Source organism: Uloborus diversus, chromosome 3 (genome assembly GCF_026930045.1).
Source record: "Uloborus diversus isolate 005 chromosome 3, Udiv.v.3.1, whole genome shotgun sequence".
NCBI lineage: Eukaryota > Metazoa > Arthropoda > Arachnida > Araneae > Uloboridae > Uloborus > Uloborus diversus.
Window position 1 is genome coordinate 96,653,352 of NC_072733.1, and position 15,666 is coordinate 96,669,017.

At 35.4% G+C, this 15,666-nt stretch overlaps 1 protein-coding gene across 2 annotated transcripts in view; it reads right to left on the minus strand.

Annotated features, from left to right (window-relative positions):
* Positions 1 to 6,137: 6,137 nt before the first annotated feature.
* LOC129218280 (muscle-specific protein 20-like) overlaps positions 6,138 to 15,666 on the minus strand; it is a 122,853-nt gene continuing 113,324 nt past the window's right edge. For both annotated transcript variants that reach the window (XM_054852516.1, XM_054852515.1), the window contains exon 4: positions 6,138 to 6,394. In XM_054852516.1, the coding sequence (XP_054708491.1) occupies positions 6,215 to 6,394 (180 nt within the window). In that variant the 3' untranslated portion in view covers positions 6,138 to 6,214. The remainder of the gene's footprint in view (positions 6,395 to 15,666) is intronic.

The window sequence follows — 15,666 nt, forward strand, 5'->3', positions numbered from 1 at the left end:
TGAGTCAAGCAGCAGTAAAGAATTGTATGCAGTGCGTAGCCAGGATTTTATTTCGGAGGGGGTCCAATCAATGGCGTAGCGAGATTTTCATTTTCGGGGGGGGGGGGGGGTCAAAGGAAATTTGACAAATTAATATGCAGATCTTCTAAAAAATAGAATTTAGAGATGAAAAATTTATTTAATTGTATAGTCTCAAGTAATAATTTTGAATGCATTTGAATTTAAAATAAGCAGCAAAATTTAATGCTAGATTCCCCATTTCCCCAGGAAGCCCACGCAGGGGCTATATTCCAAGAAATTTAGAGGAACTAAACAAAGGAGAAGTGACTTTTGTTCGATTCTGAACAGGTATATGTTCTCAGAATTTTTATCTACGAGTACTTCAAAAGACACAAAGGTTCTACGCCTTACGTCGCGTCGCCCCCTCATTTCGTGCCCCGCTCCCCATTTAGTTGTTCATAAGATAAAACATATCCAAAATAAGGAGATTCGCATTTGAGAAACAAATTTCTCCCAACATTGAACATTATCGTCCATTTTTGACACATTCATTGTGACAGCCCTATTTCCCGCTCGCGTAGGGATACTTCTCTGGTGGAAAGCTCGTTACGTCACTTCCTTCGATCCTTCAGCCGAAGGTGATGTATCGTCCACCTTATTTTACTTAGATTACAGTTACGATTACGCATAAAAATCCTGCTTATGATTTTGATTACGATTACGGCAATGTCCTATCGACAGATTACGATTATGATTACACAAAAACGTAATCGATTACTCAGATTACGATTACGTAATTGGCGATTACTCCAAGCCTGATCAATAATATTCAAAAACTTACATATGTGCCAGAATATTCAAAGTTTGCACTTTTTGTAATGTGCTTTATTGGAAATAGGAATAGAGCTTATGATGAGAAAGTCATCTTCCCTCCCTTATCATAACCTCTAGATTTATTACAGGAATAGCTCTGCAGCACTTTCATCAAAACAAAAAAAGTTATCGAATGGCTGCAAATTGATTTGGCAGGCAACCAGCTGGTTACCAAAGGTGCCTAGTTTTTAATGCTATGCATGTTAAGTACTTTAAAATTTTAATCTGTTTGGTAAGATGTTACTTTAAGATTGTCTTGTTTAAATTAATTATCTTTCTCCCACAATATTAAATTGTTGCTGCTTCACATGTAGTGCAAAAAAAAAAAAAAAAGACTGCAAAATTTTTAGTTGGCTGTGTATTTTTTTTTTTTTTTAATGCAGATAAACTGATATTTGGTGCCCAGAAATGCTTTTGGCACTCCGAAACCACGTATCCCCTGCTCCATCACTGTATCATGTTTCCTTTCAATTGTTGTATGGAAAAAACGAATTTACACTTATAAAATTCATAAATGGCTGTTATAAGTGTAACATTGGTTGTTGATTTCCTATTAAAATTCATATTGTTAAGTACAGGAGCATTTTTTGTTTTTCTTCAATTTAATGCAAAAAATTTTGCATGTTTTGACACAAAAGATAAGATTTGGATCACTGCTGCATCAAGTTGTTTCACTTTTCCTTTCTCTTCCATATAAAGTATGATAATATAGGATTTGTATATTTTATTATTTGTTTACCAAATATTAAAACATTGAAAATTTTATCAAAGTGTTTATTTTGTTATTGGGAATGAAAAAATGTTGGTGGTTCAGATGCATTACTGAAATCCAATTTGATTTTTGTTTTTTCTCTGTAAAGATAACTTTCTCAATCCTGAAATTTTCATTTTAACCGCACTCTTGTTGCATATTAAGAATTTGGTCCTTTTTTTTCTTGCGTGTGTGTTATTTCAATACAGTTGTCCCGTGGCGCTTCAACTTTGGCGGCAGCACCTTATCGCATTTTCTTCAAATGTATTCTAATTCATTAGCCTTTTCTAATGAGCTGTTCTTAATTCCTTCCTTCAAAAGAGTATCAGAATATTGTTTTACAGTAAAAAAAAATGTTCTTCTAAAGGCCCATATAATAAAGCCAGATGAGAAGAGGAGGAAAAAATACAAAAATTACTATCTGCTCTCAGCCGCTGAACGTTTACTGTAGAGTCTATATCGCTATATTTATTTTCAAGGGGGTACTATAATATTTATATGCAAGGGATAACTGCATTTAAAAAGTGTTCTTTTTTTTTTTTTGCAAACAGTAAGCATTGCTTTCAATGAATGAAAAGGCTGGCAGGAGAAATACTTTGCCTTTTTTTTAACTTTTTCATTGAACTAGTTGCACTATTTTTATGGGTTATTGGTAGTGTGCAATGTGTATGTGTGTAGTTTACTGCAGAATAACAATATGATACTTATGATGTCTAACTTCTCTTATTATCTCATATTTTATTCAGTATATTGGGTAATGTGAGTCTGAAAAAGAGTAATAGGTGTTATTTTATGTCTAGAGAGTAAGAACTCTGCTAAAAAGCGCATTTATAAGGTTGTAAACAAATTTTCTGAAGTCGAATAGGAAAATATTCAATTTATAAATATAGAATAATATTTCTCGGAAATTCACTTATCACAGTAGTGCTTGGAATGGCTTAACTGTGCTAAACGAGGGTCGACTGTGTACGCTGCTGTATCATAATTTTTATTTTTGCAAAATATGTTTCCAAAAGTACTACATTTTTTATCCAATTCAACCTACTATGTAAAAACTTTCCTTGTACTTTTTCATATCTGTTTAGAAATCAAACATTTCTTAATGTTTGTTAACATCTTTAACTTTTTAGTTTTCTTCTAAAATTATGAGAAGTGTTCTTGACTTTCTAACTCTGTTTTTTTTTTTTTTTTCCAGTGCATGATAATGCAAAAATGAATATCATATAGTAAGGAAATGTGGAGCAAAGTGAAATCTTGAAATATTTACCCTGCTTTTAGTGCCAGTTACCTAATAATATTTTAGCTATGTAGTAACATATGTAGTTTATTCCAGTCAAGACAAAATTACCTCTGAAAATCAAAATATATGATAATACAAGCAATTTTCAAAAATTGACTCTGAAATTGTAATATTTTGTTGTAAGTCTAAATTTTATTTATTTTTTTTTTTTTTTAATGATAAAATTCTTGTTATTAACATCCTCTATACATATAATAAAACAATACGTTTGTGGCGCACATCCAGGGAAAATGGTAAGGTCTAGAAAAATGAAATTTGGTATAGAGGTGCAACTTTTGCCGACAGTGTGGACCTCGGGCTTCGATTTTTGATATTTTAATTAGAAAAAAAGTTATTTAATGATTTATATGGTTTTTAGCAGTTTTTAGCTCTTTTTACCCCACAGAACCCGAACCAATTGCGCCAGAAAAATATTTTTTGTACCAAAATGTAGAACATTTAATTCCCAACATGATGAGAAAAACATTAAAGCAGGTCAACCAATTTTTGTATTTTTCATGAATTTTTGAAAAAACCTTTATTTTGCACTTTTTCCTGGTTTTAATTTTTTGCTTAACTCATCCCTCAAAAAGTATAAAAGCCTCTTTTCTGAAATTTAACTATGTAATAATCAAAACATTTGACCCTTTTCAGAAGATTTTTTTCCTCAAAAATACGGAATATTTTTTTCCTACAATTTTTTTAATGCAGAACAACATCATCAAATCTTCATACGTCATTGAATCGGTCGAAAAAAATCATCCTTCTCTTCTCTGTGACGTCACACCCTGGATTTTGATTCAATACTGTGGCATCGAATCTTAATCGCTACAATGTTTATCTTTTTTTTTTTTTTTTTTTGATCTACCGGCAGCGCTTGCTTTTTTTCTTTCCTTTTTTTATTTAGGGATTGCCGCAATTTATTTCTTTTTTCTCCCCCCCCCCTTTCCGCCTGGACATTTTGCTGTATCAAAACTATGTTTCATACTTGTTACACAGCTACGTTACATGGTTGTGCACTTTAATTCAATTAAAACAGCGAGGTTTTTTTTTTCTTCTTCTTCTTTTTGTTTTTGGTAAATGGTACTTTTTGCACAATATGGGGAATGAAGAAGATAACTTCTTTTTTCCGCTATTTAATTATATAAAAAAAGCATTTTCTTGAGTGATCTTTGTCTTTATTAGGGAATGGGCGGGGAGGTTAAATCAATAGAGATGGATAACAGATCGTATAGGTAGATAGCTGCCGAAGGCGGCAATCTCTTGGTATAAAAAAGTAAATGTCACAAAACGCAACTGGAGATAGATATAGAAAATACTTTATTCAAATTAAAATTGAAAAAAAAACAGATATGAATTAATTGATACCACTGCCAAATTTATTTAAACAGCCGACGAAGGCGGCAAACTTGGCGTTAAAAGGCGATTGATAAGTTAGCCTAACAGCCGCCGTAGGTGGCTGCTTGCATAGAATGGCGTAAAAAGGAGAACCAGCTGGTCGCCGCAGGCGGATAGTTTTAAATATTAATTTGGATCTTCTAATATTCGGTGCAGTATGTATTTGGTTAATATACTAGAGCTTATTTGCATTTTTAATATTTTTCACAATTAGTCAAGTGCATGGGGGGGGGGGGGGGGGGCAAGTTGAAATAGTTCATTTCGTTTTCTCATTCAATCATTTTACTAAATCACTTACGAATTTATTAACTAATTTATTTACATTCCTTCATTTAATAATTCACTTATTAATTCAGTCTTTCACTTATTTTTGTATCTATTCACTATTTTATTCACTTATTTATTTTTCCTAATGTATTAAGAAATTAACTCATTAATTAGTTTATTGTTTCATTACCTTTTCATTTTTTGATTACCCTTTTAATTATTCATAAAATATTTCATTAAAAAAATTTTTCACTTTGCCCCATGAAAGAAAAAGTGATCTTGCACTTTTTTTTTTGAAGGCACAATTTTACTGCCAAAAATAAAAAATAATGTTTTGATGCAAGTTTTATTATAAAATACAATATTCTTTCTTTATGTACTGTAATTTTCAAAACAATTTTTCAAGTTGTTCCTTTTGAAAAAGCTCTGCCATCTTAACTATTTCACTTTGCCTCACATACCCCTACACTGGAAGACACTTTTATGTCTACAAAGCCTTAAGAAGCTTAGAAATTTAAGGGAGAAAAATATGTGATTTCATTTGATTAAAATTCAAGAATTATTTTCAACAGCGCTTTTTTTTTTATTATTGTTTATTTTAAGGGGATTCTTACCACACTGGCAGCACTTGAATTTTAAGCTAAATGGTTTATTCTTTTTTGAATGCTTTTTACTTCCAGCTGTTGGGAAGACTAGGATTTTATTTTGTTTTAATTGTAATAGATGTTTTACATCCAGTTGCCATTATATTTTATTACCACTCAAAAAAAATACACAAATTAATTAAAAAAAATGATTCTTGATTTTGGCCGGGGGGGGGGGGAGGACATTTTTATTTTGTTTTAATAGTGATGGATGTTTTTAAGGGCTGTTGGTGGCCATCATAAATGATGTGATGCTTTGAGGGGGGATCCTGCTATTGTGACAAGAGGGGGGAGGAGGGTAATAGGAAACAATATCCCACATTTTGGCTAAAAGCTGTGGTTCAAATGTGTTTTATGCAACTAGATATTTATTAATCAAATTTTCTAATAATGATCAACTTAAAAAGTTTATTTTCTTTTTTTCAAGTCTTTTATAATGAAGATTATAAAAATAGATACCTTTTGGATATTTAATATCTCTGCTCTAAATTTCAACACTTTATTTTATTTTATTTTTTTTTAAATTTAATGTTTCGGTTACACATGTTATTACACATTCAGAAAAAAGTTTCAATCTATACTTTTTAAATGTATCTGCTGTGTTTTAACTCAACTTTATTAAATTTAAGAAGAATATCCGATTATCCTATTGCACTTTCAATATTGAAGTAATATCATTATTATATTTCTTAAAACCGTTGGCTTAATTTTAGTGAAGACGCATTAATGTTGTATCAGTAAATAAGCAATTCAACAACTCATTCCCTGTTCCCCCCTCATACCCTTACAATTGCTTTTGTACTGTTTACTGAATCAATTGTACTGTTTACTCAATTAACAGCATAAAAGACTAGGTTGTTAGCTATTAACCTTGCTGAAATTATTGGATTTTGGGTGGAATTTTTTTGGAAGACATAATTTTGGGCACTGTTACAAAAATTTATTTTCTAATGACATACACAAGGAGAAACTAAAATAGTTTTTACAACTTTCGAATCAGAGTTACATGTGCCTTGTGTTGCCAAAATTGATTCCGCTTTGATTGGCTCCTTTGTTCGTGCCATATTGTAAATTAATTATGGTTTCGCCAGCCCTCAGTTGTTCTTCTGTGAACTCCCTTTCATTCTTTTCAGAGGGCTTGGGTCCGAGGAAAGGTCCAGGAAATTCAGGGTGTAGATAGCACTAGAAAAATAAGGATTGTTCATTTATTAATGCGTGAGCTGATCAAAACCAAAAGCATTTATGTTGGAAGTATAAGCAAAAGAAAAGGAGTATACATATACAGCGTGTCTCTGTTTGACCAGCTAGACCTGTTCTTTCGGCCGTTAGTCCTAGATGCATACTTACAATCGCAAAAATGGTCAAAATAAGATTCAAATTTAAGATAGGAAAAGTTAAGCAAGAAACAAGTAGTGAAAATATATGAAATCGAACTACAGTCGAACCTCCATATATCGAACTTCCACATATCAAAAAAAAAAAATTTATATCGAAATCACAGCAAATTGCTATGTTCATTACACAGAAAAATTGTTTCTATATATCGAAAAAATCTCTATATATGTATCGAAATTTTTCTCGAGGCATTCGTAGATTTTTTTTTCTACTTAACACTGTTTGTCTCATGAAAAATGAAGGTTACGGGAGAAAATTATGTTCATTAAAGGTTGCTACAAAACTCATAAGGAATCTGGAGGAAAACTCCCAGTTCCGTAGGGGAACTTCAAAAAACGTCAATGCAAAAAATTGAATTGCTGAAAATTTATCTTTTAATCACATGTTCGTTCAATGTTGCTGAAATTCTTTATTTGCTACTTCAAAAAAATAAAGGTTTTTCAGCAATTTCCTGAGCAATTGTCTACTGATAACATCCTCTCGTCGGGAGCTATGGGATATTGCCGCGTCGGCGTCGTGAAGAAATGGAGAGTGCGAGAACAAAATAACATCCCCACGGGTTGTAGAGGCGCCTTCTGATGGGGGCCCGTGCCCCCATCAGAAACTGTACACTGTAAAAAATATCTGTTCGACCTTTAACCATAATACGGTTCAAACTGAAAGTCCACTGTTGGTGTAACCATAGTTTGGTTCAACTGTGTTCACGTCAACTACTGCATGTCACGTTTAGGTTCGAATCAAAACATAAAGCACCAAAATTAGGTGCTTTCATCGTCAGCCAATCAGAGCTTCTGTTCAACCAACGAAGTGAAATGAAGTTACTCACGGTCGGCCATGTTTATTTACTTTCCGGAGCACAGCGGTAAGTACGAAGTTACAATCCTTAGTTTTGTATTATTTTGATGCAGTTAATGCTGCTCATGATTACTTTTAGTTTTCACATTTAAAATATAACAAACGCAAATAATTTAGACTATAAAATTTTTGCATACCCATGGTAATATAGACTTAAATAATGCATTTTGAGGTTCGCGTAGGCTTAGCTGTATTATATTTAGAGCTTATAGTAAATGTTCCAATTTGTGAACTAATGGTTTTAAAAGAGGTTTTTGGGGGCCGTGGTAGCCTGATCGGTAGGGCATTGGACTCGGGGCCGGAGGGTCTCGGGTTCGATCCCCGCTGGTCGAAGACCCACCGTCATCATTAAAGGGGACTGGGCGACGTTAAATATGCTCGTGGTCTCAATGTCCTCCAAGTGAAACGATACCTCTGGGGGTGCTAGCACCAGGCAGCTATTAGCTCTTGGACTAGTTCTAAATTCTCATTAACTGTTCGATCCGGTGATGGTGCTGCCATCTATCGGTATATAAAATAATGGAGGCAAGGCACTTAGTATGCAGCCCTCGACATAAATACAGTTGTAGTCAGTTGTGACTCTTGAATAGAATAGAATAGAAAAGAGGTTTTTGATGATCAACTTAAGTACATGAAATACAACTTGTTCGATATTCTATGTTTACTTTTAATGAAGATTGAGGGTTTTTGGTTTGAAAATAAGTTTTAATCTGAACTTGGGTGGGGAGCGAAGGGGGACTTTTCTAGCGAAAAAATAACGGTAGTTTTGCTAGCATTAATCTGTATTCTCCATCTCTTGAACCATTTGTTGATTTTGAAGATGTGTTTTTAGAGTTCTAATTGGGCGGCAAAAGATTGGCCATAATTTTTTGAGATGAAACATGTATCATCGGCATACTGAACAATTAGAATCGGTGGCGTATATATGTTTTTATTTTGGAGGGGGCCCAAAACCAAGATCAGTTCCTCCTCCCCCTTTCCCCTTTTTGCAATTTCCATTTTTCTTGGGGGGGGGGGAGCAACAATGCCATGATCTTTTCATTCTTTTCGAGGTGGGGCAAGGACTTCACACTCACCCAGTGGCGCAAAAAAAAAAAAAAAAAAAAAAAATTAGGAGTGCACTATTAAAAAACTTTTGCTTGGTCCGGGGGGGGGGATTAGTCCAAAATATTGTAGTGCAAAGAACGCAGGTTTAGACAGATTCTGGTAATGCTACGGTGAGGGAAAATTTGGGGGCTTTCTGCAAAAATTTTTTGAAATTAAAATTTTAAAAATGCTATTATGAACTATTTGTTGACGCTAGGGTAATGAAAGGAACGAGGCTTCTTTAAATTGCTTGCCCGATTCAATTCTTGAAAAAAAAAAGAAAGAAATCCATCACCCGTCTGTTCAATTTTTCGAAATTGAAGTTTAATAAACGCAGCTTCAGACTAACTTTGATGATGTTATGGATAGTGCGGTTCTGGTGTTCAGCCCAAAAACAAATTTGAAATTGAAGTCTTAAAAAATGAAGTCGAAGTTTTTAAGAGATATTCAGTGATACTAGGTGGTGGGATTTAAACCCTCTCCACTTTTCAAAATTGTAGGCTTTTCATTTTCAGATTTCATACGGGAGCAGTCGGAGCGTCGTCCAAAGTTTTTTCATAATTGAAGTCTTAAAAACGTGATTGCGGACCATATTTGGAAACGTTAGCGGTTTTGATAACGTTAGCATGATTACCTGATGAATAGTCAGCAACTTTTGAAATTTTTTATTTTAATGTTCTTTTCAAAAGCAATTCTGATTTTTCCACAACATTAGGTAATTTTTGGAAAGGAAGAGGGAATCCTCCCCTGAAAGGTAAAACTCAATTTCAGGTTATCTTTGGAGATTTGTCGAAGTAATTAGAGATTAGGGATTTTCCTCCAAAGTTTTTCAAAATTAAAATCCTATAAACTATTACCTATTGTAACTCACTAGGTTTAGTTTCAAAGATTAATTTCGTGTTAGTCAAATTAGTGTTTAGCTCAGGGTTAACCCACCGGATCCTGAGCTAAACACTAATTTGACTAACACGAAAGGTGAGTTGTCAGTTAGGTTAGCTAGTAGTTTATAGGAGGCACAGACTTCAAATGGTGAATAAAAATTAAGAGATCGTATATAATTAGTTAGGTATTAAAATACTTTGTCGCATAATATTTAAAATCAGTGTTTATTTTACAATTGGTTGTTTAGTTTGGGGTAATTCTTGTATTGGAATTGTAAAATAAATTTGATTTATTGGTTTGGGTAGGAAATCGTATGTAAATATGACCAATTACTTTTGCTTTTTTAAAATTATTTAAAAATAAAGGGTCGTTACCTTAGTGAAAGGATGTTGGTCCAGGGACCTTCTTCCAGAAATGTTTTGAAATTGATGGTCGAAAAGCGCCTGAATAAATGCATTTTTAGGACATCAATTTCCATTATTACTCCAATCGAACTACTAAAACTTATTTTCAATTTCTTGCAGGGGACGAGAGTTAAGGAGAGAAACATTTTGAAGACCGTTCTTTTTAGACTGACTAGGGAAAAAGAAGGGGGGGGGAGAAAGAGAGGGGAACTTAAGTTGCAAAGCAATAAACTGCATCTGTGAAATATTTTTAATTTAAAGATTTCTTTTTGAAAGAATCGAATTTTCCACCCAACATTATTTGCTTTTCTTTTTGTTAAAATAACTGCGCTTTCCCAAGACACGTTCTTTTCTTGAGTAAGGGTTTCGGAGCCCCTGACACCTTCTGAACATCATGCCATCGCCTGGTGCCTTCTAACGCAGGATTCCCAAACTTTAATGATTCGCAGCACCTTTTGAAGTATTAGAATTTTCTCACAGCATCCTACTCTAGTTTTATGTACATATTATTATTACCATGGACACTTTGCCACACCTCTCAACTCCTGCGGCACCCAGGGATCTGGGCGGTCATTCCAAGCTCGTCAGCTTGCGAGATCGAGATTCTCGCTCATGTGATCGGTTGTGACGTAGGCATGTCGCAAAGTAGCATTCTAATCTACTCGAACCTAGCCGCAAGTTAAGTTCAGATTAAAACTTATTTTCAAACCAAAAACCTTCAATCTTCATTAAAAGTAAACATGGAATATCGAACAAGTTGTATTTCATGCACTTAAGTTGATCATCAAAAACCTCTTTTAAAACCATTAGTTCACAAATTGGAACATTTACTATAAGCTCGAAATATAATACAGCTAAGCCTACGCGAACATCAAAATGCATTATTTAAGTCGATATTACCATGGGTATGCAAAAATTTTATAGTCTAATTTATTTGCGTTTGTTATATTTTAAATGTGAAAACTAAAAGTAATCATGAGCAGCATTAATTGCATCAAGATAATACAAAACTAAGGATTGTAACTTCGTATTTAGCGCTGCGCCCCGGAAAGTAAATAAACATGGCCGACCGTTTGCATTAAATTGCATTATCCGTCCTTTAATTTCGAAACATTTTATATGACCCCCCCCCCCCTTCTTCCCTTCTCTCCCAAGGAAAGTTTCTTGATGCACCATTGTGGCAGTGCACTGAAAATCTGATATTTGCTGTTTTTGCCTCTTTCAGCCCTCATTTTCTCAAAAATCGGAAGAGAATACGACTGGACCCTAATTTCTTACTCTTTCAATTTTTTCCCTTGAATTTTCATCCTTCTCCATATCTGCCAAAAAGGTATGTTTTGGAATCATGCCTATGATGTCAAACACGTGATGCGCCAAAAATTGCTTGCCTCGTTTGAGATTTCAATCTTGTTGAATCCTGCAAGTATTTCGATTATTTTTAATGTTGGGTGGTTTTTTACTATTATGCTACCTTATATCTGCTTATTTAATTCATCATTTATATAATATTATTTGTCCTTTAATTTATTTAGGAAAAATGGAAAAGTCAATCAAAAAATTCATTGTGGCTTAGCACACACAGTCTCAAATTTTATTGAAACTTGGCATGGTTACTCTTTTTGTGTATTTGAGAAAGTAAAAAAATATTTATGGTGAATCTCAAATGATTTAGGCTTTACAGCGTGTTAAAAGTTTTGGGATTTCATGATTAAATGAGGCAGCTGCAAGTTGCTTTTTTGATTCCTGTGAACTCCTAGTTACTTTTTCCTGTTGCTGCATTGCATTATTGTGCAGTTCGTTTGCAATTATTTCACTCTGGAGTTCATTTTTTTTATTTAAACTTTTATTAAGTAATGCCTTGGTTATTTATATCATTTATAATACAATATGTACAGCGTTTTTACAATTACGAATCATCACCAAGCCCAGAGCCCGGCTATCAGACCACCGGTCTCTTTCCACTTCCAGCGTAGAATGTCTTATCTTTTTCCCACGGATAGCCGGTTCCTCGGCATTTCCGTCTGACCATGTGTGGGACACCTGTCGCATCTGGAGTTCATTATAGCACGTGCTGCCTTGGTCAGCCACGGGCTGACATCCTCCCTCCGATTTGAAATGCTATGAAGCATTGCATTGCAAACCCATAAAGTTCACATTCCTAGGTATTTTCCAACACCATATGGTAGCCTTTCCATTCCCAGCAAAGGTACCTATATCAACAAAGAGCTCTGAGAATAGAAATTAATTTTTGATGTGTATTTTGGTTTGTGTACCCACATACGAAAATATACCTCATACCAACATCTTTTGACACATAAATGTACATTTACTTTATCAACCAAATTAAACAATTAATTCATTCCACATTTAAAATTTCAAACCATGATTCAAATAACTTTAAATTTCTGAGTATTAGCAACAAATACAAATTTTCAATCAAATCATAACACACTTTTTTTTTCATATACATAACATCTTACACATAAACATAATTAATCATACACATAAAGTTCAGAAATTCCTTATGCCTTTCCCTCCTCTTCATACAACCGAGATAATGCATCAGCATCCCCATTATTCTTGCCTTCTTTGTGTTTTATTCGAACATCAAAGCGGGTTAAAGATAATGCCCATCTCTGCAATCTCGCGTTTTTCGGGATTCCCTCCATCAAGAATTTTAAAGGGTTATGATCGCTGTAGAGGGTTATTTCCTCCCCGAATGTCCACTCTTCGAACTTCCCCAGAGCCCAAATCACCGCATAGGCCTCCCTTTCGATAGTACTCCATTTTGCCTGAGATGATGTTAATTTCTGGCTAATGAAGGTGATTGGCCTTTCCTTTCCCTCTTTATCTCTTTGCACCAGACACGCACCAATCCCTACCAATGAGGCATCTGTATGGATTTCAAATGGTTGAGACATGTCTGGTGTGCTCAGTATGACTTTACTGCAAAGGAATTCTTTTAATGTATCGAACGCTTTTTCGGCATTCCTGTCTAATGTTATCTCATTTGGGATGCCTTTTCTTGTCAAATCAGTGAGGGGCTTCGCAATCTCTGCGTATTTAGGAACATATTCTCTATAGTAGTTGAACAGACCTAAGACCGAACGAAGGCCTTTTTTGTCGTAGGTATCTTAATTTTCCTTATTACCATCAATTTTTCTGGGTCAGGACAATGTTCTCCTGATCCCACTATGTGCCCTAAATACTTTACTTTCGGTTTTGCGAAGGTACATTTCTTTAAATTCGCCGATAGCCTTAACTCCTTTAACGTTTTAAGTACCGCCTTTATGTGCTCTAGATGACTTCCCCAATCATTCGAAAAAATGACAATGTCATCAATAAAACTTTCTGCATATTCACTATGCGGTCTCAACGCTATGTTCATAGCTTTTTGGAACGTAGCTGCTGATCCCGATAATCCGAACGGCATCACTTTCCATTGATATTGCCCCTTAGGTGACACAGAACTTGTCAACTCCCTACAATCCTCTTGTAGTGGAATCTCCCAATATCCTTTTAACTGATCCAACGTAGTTAAAAATTTTGCTGCCCCTGCTCTTAAATTTTCTTAATTTTGCATTGGAAATGGTACTACCTGTGTATCAGCATTCAACGCTCGATAATCACAACATAAACGAATCGTGCCATCCTTTTTCGCAACGCACACAATTGGATATGCAATTTCCCCTGATGACGGTTCAATTAAATCTTTTTCTAATAATTCCGCGATTTGCTTTTCCACTTTAGCTTTCAAAGACTCCGGTACTTTATATATATAAGGCTGCTTTCTCTGTGCTCCCGGCTTCAACTTAATGGAGTGGGCTCCCACGTTTGCCCTTTTGATTTGCCCATCAAAAACCTTATATTCCCATATAATTTTTTTTCACTTCCTCACGTTCGGCGGACAGATTTTGATCCCTTAAGATGTCTTTTATTTCATCATATTGAACCTTTTCTTCCCCTTCTATCGGGAGATGCTGCACTTCCCCGAATTCTTCATCTGCCTCATAAATTACCCCTATTGTATTTATTGGATGAACATATTTTCGCAACTTGTTTTGGTGTAAATGTCGCACTGATCCCCCTGGTAACTTTACCAAGTATGAATGTTGTGATTTCTTTTCTACTATCTCGCCTGGTCCTTGCCATTTTGAACAGATTTTATTTGTAGAGTCTGGGATTAATACAATCACCTCATCCCCCACCTGAAATTGTCTCTCTCGTGACCTCAGATTATGATGGTGTGTATACTTCTTTTGTTGTACTTCCGCTTGTTCGCAAGCGAATTCTTTTGCTTTCTCTAATTTCTCCCTTAGTGTAAATAGATACTCCCCGACTGATCGGCCTACTCCTTCAGGCACGATTATATCTCCCTCCCAACTAGCTTTTAATATTGCCAGTGGTCCTATGGGAAGATGCCCATATACTAACACAAACGGAGGAACTCCAGTCGTAGAATTGGGAACCTCCCGATACGCCCATAACAAAAATGGCAACTGTTTGTCCCAGGACCTCCCCTGACTTTTGATTGCATGGTGCAGCATATTTTTCATTGTCGCCACAAATCTCTCTACCAAACCACTGGACTGGGGGTACCCTGGGCAAGAAAACTTTGGGGTTACTCCTAGTTTCTTCGATAATTCCTGAGTTAATTTAGCCTTGAAATTCGATGCATTATCCATTGCAATCATTCGTGGTATCCCGGTTCTCATAAATATGTCTATAAATGCCTCACATGTCGGCTTCGCATGTAAGGATTTTAGAGGTATTGCCTCTGGCCATCTACTGTGTTGATCCATGACACACAATACATATCGATGCCCCCTAGAGGATTTTGGTTCTATTGGTCCAAATATATCAGCGTTTAGGACTTGAAACGGTAACTCCGGGCGTACCACTGCTTCAATTGGAGCCCGGTCATTTACTCGTACTTTACGCCGTAACTGACAATTGTAACAACTTTCACAAAACTCATTAACTTCTTTCGTTAATCCTTCCCACCAAAAAGACAGTTGTATCCTATCGCGGGTTTTCTTTGTCCCTAGATGGCCTCCTGTTAAAGTTTCATGTGCCAATTTTAAAATCTCTCTCCTTTTATTGAAAGGAACTACTAATTGTCTAATTTCTTGTCCGGCTACCATCCCCTTGTGATATAAAAGTTCCGATTCTACCAAATATCCATTCTTTGCCTGTTCCGCATCTTTGAAAGCATTGATAAGAGTCTGACATTCCGCTTGCTCCTTTCGAAAACTCTGCAATTGAGAAAACTGGCTTGGATCTAACACCCCTGCTGTTTCTCCTTTTTCCCATTCCAAGTTTCCCAGAGGTGTAACGCTCCGGCTTTCTTCTACGTTATCTCCAAACCCTTCGGTTTCTTCTTTCCTCCCCCCTTCTGACTCGCTGCCGCTTTCTTCGCTTTCCCCCGCTGTTACCTCACGTAGCTCACGGACCATGGCTACTTGCTCTGCTTCTCCACAATATTTTTCCCATTGTTCATTCACTAGTCTATAAACCTCGGGCGTAATTAACGCAATCTCATTTAAATTTTCTGCTACGGCAACATGCACAGTTACGTAAGGATTTACTGATTCATCAGCTCCTCTCCACAAACTCACAGGTACTGCCGCCAGTTGTGCTTCTACTTGCGGACCGATTGCTGGTCTAAGAAATATTTTTCCCACCGATTCTAAATATTTATCGGGGATTATTGATCTACGAAAAACACTAATTTCCGCACCAGTATCCACAAGGGTTCTACATTTATGTCCATCAATAGCAATATCAACTATTGGTCTATCTTTCTCCAATTTACCCTCCTCGATATCTCTG